We start from the raw sequence: 6,507 nt of genomic DNA, 5'->3' as shown, positions 1-6,507 counted from the left end.
ACCGGTACTAAAGGTTACTAAAGGTTAGCCCTTTAGTACCGGTTTGTGCCACGAACCGGTACTAAAGGTGATCGCGGGGCCCCGGCCTGACGCCAGCCTGGCACCACCCCTTTAGTATCGGTTCGTGACACTAACCGTTACTAAAGGTTAAAAACGAACCGGCATTAATGCATAGCCGTTCAAACCGGCACTAATGATACCATTAGTACCGGGCCAAAATCGAACTAGCACTAATGTGTCTCACATTAAGTCCTTTTTCTACTAGTGCCAATCCCCTTGCCACCGCCACCAACGCGCCCAAACAATTGTATTTCTTGAAGAGTTAGGAGAAATCTAGAAAGATGAGAAAATAGTTGTATTCGCAAGTCCATCACCGTCACTAGAAAGAGAAATCTAGGCAACAACCTCTAGGATATTGCATATGGACATGTCATTACAGAGATCAGACGATTATTCGAAGGCCTTAGTTTATCCTCGTGAAAATTGATCGTGAGAATAATAGGGTTGTCAATTGCTAAGCAATTTTTTTGTAGAAACGATGATCGAACCGCCTATTGGTTACATCATCCTCTTGATTGTATTTCTAGGCTCTTAGCAACCAATTGTAACCCTATTACGGAGGAATAAACTCACAGCCTTTCTAAAAAAACCTCTAGGGTACTGCAGTATATCAAAATCGAGCATTCCAGGCACTTTGTGCTATTTGAAATATGATAACCTTTTAGATACCAATGGATAAGATTGATGTTGAAGAATCGTACTGTAATCGGTCAAGGAATTGTATTCTTGAAAGAGTTAGGAGAAACTTTTATGTTGAAAAATTATGTAAAACCAATTATGGTCACTATAAAACATTGCTGAATGTATATGGCTCCAACTAACCATTTATTTCCTTTTGATTTCCATATAATTTAAACTTTATAATTAACAATCGCCACCTTTTATTACTCTACCTCTTTTCTATGTGTATGTACTGCCGCACCACGCCATTTGCCGGAGAAATTAAACATTTTCTTTTTGCAGCGCGAAGAAATTAAACTTTACAAAGTCGCTGCTAGGCTATCAAAAAATGGACAAGGAGGTTTTTTTGTCTTCTTCACTCACCAACCCATGGCCCCAATTCATGGCTCCATGATGCAACTCCACAACCACCAACTTGACAACCACAGTACCACACGGAATGATTTGTCCATTACAGATCGTACATCGGCAAATCAAAAGTTAACACTATTTGAAAATATATCTCGATTATTTCCACACACTTGGACTAAGGTCCATTTAAAGCTTGTCACATCCGTACATAAGATTAATCGATGTAAAATGCGTCCTAGGGAGGAGAGCGGCGGTAGAGCACACGAGCTCGCCTGGAGAGGAGTAAAAAACTCATCCTGTACGAGCGGCGGTAGAGCACACGAGCTCGCCTGGAGAGCTCGTCCTGTACGAACGGGACAGAGACGTGTTGGTACGTGTATTGAATGCAACAGTAGAAAGCAGAGAAAGATATGCAACGTCTAACACTATCAAACGGTGACGGCGCCGTCTGAAATGACGACACCACAGCGGTGCAAAATTCTAGCCTGGAGAGGAGTAAAAAACTCATTGTCATGGATGTGTTTGTGTTTTTGTGTACGCCACATATAAAACTGTAAAAAAAGCTCATTTTTGATGGTATACATCTATATGTATCGTGTACTTTTTCAGAATTTTGAGATGTGAATCTCAAAAAAAATATTTGATATGTGAAAGTACAATTTTGGAAATAAAAATGGGCTTGAAGGAACCCATCATATGGATGCCCTTCTCGTGGTGATTTTTTTTTTCGAACTTGGAGCCACGAAAGAGCTCCTGGCAGTCAGCCAAAATGCTAGCTAGTGAGTAGGAACCGAGGTGCAGTGTCAGGTCAACTTTTGGTCGTCATGTTTCAAAAATGTTCATGGTTTTTGGATAATTGTTCGTCATGTTTTAAGAAAATGATCGCAGCATATTTTATAGAGTCATCATGAACTTTTAAAAAGAATGTCCATCGTGTACTTGAACGTAAGTTTCATCATGTATTAAAGAATGGCCATCATGAAATCAAAAAGGTTCGTCATGCATTTTTTGTTCAATAGATATTTTCTAAAGCAATATACGATCTATTAGAAAATGTTCATCACATTACAAGAAATATTCTAACTTGTTTAGAAAACTAATTTTATTTTTAAATGTGGGAACAAGTCTATTTTAACATCATGATTAGTGCGTTTTTAAAATACGGGAACACCATAAAATGGCAGTAACACTTTTCTGGAACAATGTTTATCGTGTTTTCAGAAAAGAGCACCATGATTACGAAAAATCATCATGTTTTAAAAAAAGTACCACATTTTAAAAATTATGAGAATACTTTTATTTTTACATCATGATTATCGTGTTTTTAAAATATGGGAACACTACAAAAATGTTAATGGTATTTTTAGAAAATCACATCAAGATTAAAAAAGATTCGTCATTTTTAATGAAATGTTTGTTTTTTAAACATGAAAACACTTTTATATTTACATGATTTTTTATAAATATAATATTTTTAATTGCTCAATGATTAAGTTTGTAGTGCAACTAATACTTTCTAAAACACGATGTTATTTTGGGAAACAAATGAAACAAAAATAATATATGATGAGTATTTTTAAAATATATGATGAATATATTTTCAAGTACACGATGAACGTCCCGCTGCTGAGGGACGGCGGAGATGCATGGCGGCCGGATCTGGTCATCCTAGGTCGGATCCGGCGTGGCTTCACCTAAGCGGGAGCGGTGCGAGATGAGCTACTGCATGCAGCGTCCGCAACGGTTCCTTGGTTGAGCTGCGAGCTCCGGGCAGCGTGGTTGGGGGTCAAATGGTGGACGGTGCGGCGTGGGAGTGTGTGTGCTGGGAGGCGCATACGCGCAACGGGCTGGGCGCTCTCTTGTTGCTCTTTTTTTCGTGAGGATTTTTTTTGCGAGGACGCTTTCCTGTTGCTCTGCTGGCCGGGTGGCGCGGTTGGGTGCGTGGGTCTGGTGAGGCGGCTCTGGTCCCCTAGGTAGAGTTGGCGTGTGCGAGCAGAGCAGCCTCGAGTGTCGACTGCGGTTGCTCGGGTGATGAAGCTGATGGCTCGCCTGGTGTGGGGCCTCAGGGTCAGTGTGTGGGGTTTCCATGTGTACGTCGGAGCGGGGACTCCAGAGATGGTTGTCGGGTGTCAGCTCCGGTTTCTCGAGCGGCAGAGTAGGTGGCTCACCTGGTGCGCGGCCTCGGGTCGGCTTGAATGCCGGAGCAACCGCTTTAGTTTTTGTTTTAGAGTGTCGGCTAAGGGTTGCTAGAGTGACGAAGTCAGCGGTTCGCCTGGTGTGTGGCCTCGGGGTCGGCGTGTGTTTATGGTGCCATGTTGTTGGCTTGTTGTAACGGTTTTCACCCGGGTTTCCGTTAATTAATCAGAAAACTCTCTTCTACTTTTTAATGAATCGAGCCCTAAGAAACCTCGTTTAAAAAAAACAAAATATTTGATGAATTTTCCAATACACGACTAATATTATGAACATGTGTATAAGGACCTTTTTTTTCTATTATACATGAATATTCTTGTAGAAAAAGTGTTCACATACCTGGAAGTATATAGCTACACTCTCCTGAGGCTATGACTTGGCCGCCGCCACATGACGGAGCTGGACGTGAAGTTCTCTAGCAACCTGACGACGTTACAACGCTTGATGGGCCAATAAATGCATTACAACAGTCCCACGAGCGTTTGGCGTGTCAGATCTTGGTGGCGTGTACGGTGTAGGATACCATGAGCAGGCGAGGACGTGCACTCCTTCGGATTTTCGTCCTAGGGAGTCTATATAATGCCGCCGAGAGCCCTAATCGCCCCTCCTCTCTCCATTCCCACCCTCTTCTCGTCTCCCCCCATCAAGGTAAGCTCCCACGCATAGCCGCCGTCGCCACAGACAGAGCGAGCGCGAGATCTGCTCCGGCGTGATCCCCGCCGTCTCCAGCCTTCCGAAGCCGCGAGAAGCAGCCCCTCGTCCGCCGCCGTCGACCCCCGCAAGCTGCAAGACCGGAGGAGCCGGGAACGACTACGTCCGCGTCCTCTTCTACTTCCCGGACGTCGCCGGCTTCTTCCTCTCTCTCGACTCCGCTCCGGCCAGCCTACGTCCTCTTCAACCTCGTGCGCGAGGTGAGTGAGCCCCCGTATCTCCTTCCTCCCTATATCTGCCGTGCGCTTTTTCCCTGTAGCCGCCGTCCCGTGCAAACCGGACATCGAAGCCACGGCGGCCATGGCTTTCCATGGCAGCGAGCTCAAGCTCGTGTTGCGGCTCCTCTGCTCAACCTCATTTGCACCCGCGCGCTCCTGCGCGAGCACACGCCTCACCTCACTGACTTGCACGCAGCCATGAGTTTCGAAGACGCGGTCTGCAAGCTCGCTGCCGACATAGCGGCCGCCTCGCCGGCGCTGGTGAAGAAGGCCGTGGACGCACTGGCGCGCAGCAGCCGTGCCTGCGCCGCTGCTGATGCCTTTATCCACCTGTTCCTGGGCACGTTCTATGTGATCGTCGCGCTAATTTTCTTCGACACGGTCGCGGTCCGAGTCTGCGGCGGCGACTACGCGGTGAGATCCGTCCTGTCCGAGATCGCGGGATGCATCTTTATAGCCTCCCTGTTTCTTTCAGCGCCAGCATTCCTGCTCTTCTTCCTGCGCGCAGCAGGCAGCAGCAGCGAGGTGCGTCTCTTCTCGTCACCTCACCCCTGCTGCTATGCTACTACCCTCTCTCTGCTCGCCATGGTTTACCTTCTAATGCTCTTCTCCATTGTCAAATTTTATAGCTGGCGGAGGGCCTCCTCATGAAGAATTTCGATGAGCGGTTTTCTAGTGCCTCTGAAAGCCCTACGTCGCGGCTAGGCAGGGCAGCTGCACGGCTTTTTGCTTGGTCATTTTGGTTGGGATTCATCTCGTGGAGTCTTCAGCTGTGTGGACTATTTCCAGAGATTTCTGACCTTCTTGACGACGCGTCTAATCTGGGCATCTGGTCATGTTTCGCTCTCATCTATTTGCGTGCTGGAATAGCGCTGCGGAGGATGAATCCCAGGCCCAGTGACATCATCGTGGCAGAGGCAGATCACGCGGCTTCACCTACTCAGGTAAACCGGCATTAACCCACACATGAAGGTCATGCATCCTGCTGGTAGTGTTGCATCTTAATTAAGTTCTGAAATAACATTGCGCTTTCGTACAAATAAAATTGGCAGAAGAGGTCGCATGTAATTAATGTGTTCAAGTCCGATAGAATTTACCAGTGGGCCGTTCTGCTGCATGTTTGCTATATATCAACTGGAACCGTAGTTGTTCTCATCACCAACAATGAATGTTATTCTTGAACTAAACTGTCAGATGCTGCAGCCTAGGGTCAGTGTTTTTTTTTAGGATCAGTGTTTTTATCTATGTGATAAGGCAGTCTTTTCATCGATGGTACAAATTCATAGAGTAGTGAAATAGATCTTCTTGATCTCCTAATTTTTTGCACCTCATTTTTTTCTTGTCTCAACTTGAAATGCCAACCACACTCAAAGAGGACTGACAGTCACAAAAAAAAAAAGGTGCAAGAACAGAATTACCTCAAAGGTCATAGATGATATTTTCATGACTGTATTGAGATATATGGAACATAATACACTCTATGCTTAATTTGCATTTTGGAGCTGCCGTTTGAAGCATGATGTGTGATTTATTTCTACCATTTTGGTTGTTATCACAAGTTGCTGTGTTGGACTTGGACAGACACGGAGACACCAGCATGCTCATCACTACTGATCTTGATACAATATCCTCATTTATTGGCAGGATTTCGAGCTGGCTGCAGCAACAAGGTGATGGAGATCAGCGCCAGTGCAGGGAGTGCTTCTGCTTCGTAGCCATCGCGGATGCTGCTGTGGACAAAGAGATGGGCATGTCGTGTGCTGTGCAGCAGTAATCTATCTGGTAGAAGTAGTATAACTTAGTAAGCTTGTTTCCATGCCATGCTAGGTCAGAGCTTAAGCAGTCAGTATGGTACGTACTACGTAGTTTGGTTACTCTGACTGAACCGGGCCTATCCAACAAGGTTATTTACCTTTGCACAGCCTAAGAACTGTCAGTGATTAAGCTTTTTTCAATGCATGTAATGAAGTGACTTAGTACGCTGCGATGAACGCCTTCCTTCCATTCTATGTAATCATAGCTTTTTATATATTTAACTTGCTGGATTAATGGCTAGACGTAGAACCTGTCTAGGGACTAGCTAGGGAGTGGTGGTTGCAGGAGCAGGACGGGGGAAAGCTGCCAAGTTTTCTTTTCCTTTTTTTCTTTTTGATGAGGGGTGGGAAAGCAGCTGTGAGTTGTTGGTGGAGTGGGTGATTGCAGGTTTCACGTTTCCGGAAATGGGCCTGGAGCGCTGCACATGGCCTGCCCACTGCAACCAGCCCATCAGCGCTTAATTGCCATGTGCCCGCCA

At 45.6% G+C, this 6,507-nt stretch overlaps 1 protein-coding gene across 1 annotated transcript; it reads left to right on the top strand.

Moving 5' to 3' along the window:
• Window positions 1-3,886: 3,886 nt before the first annotated feature.
• On the top strand, window positions 3,887-6,243 carry LOC119341957. Its single transcript, XM_037613802.1, has 4 exons — window positions 3,887-4,196; window positions 4,411-4,739; window positions 4,844-5,158; window positions 5,859-6,243. Exons 2-4 carry the CDS (start codon window positions 4,413-4,415, stop codon window positions 5,886-5,888), a joined length of 672 nt encoding a protein of 223 aa, XP_037469699.1. The 5' UTR covers window positions 3,887-4,196; window positions 4,411-4,412; the 3' UTR covers window positions 5,889-6,243.
• The last annotated feature ends 264 nt before the right edge of the window (window positions 6,244-6,507 follow it).

The sequence above is a fragment of the Triticum dicoccoides genome, chromosome 7B, assembly GCF_002162155.2.
Source record: "Triticum dicoccoides isolate Atlit2015 ecotype Zavitan chromosome 7B, WEW_v2.0, whole genome shotgun sequence".
Classification (NCBI taxonomy): domain Eukaryota; kingdom Viridiplantae; phylum Streptophyta; class Magnoliopsida; order Poales; family Poaceae; genus Triticum; species Triticum dicoccoides.
Note: the sequence above shows the minus strand (reverse complement) of the source record. Positions and strands in the feature narration are given on the sequence as shown.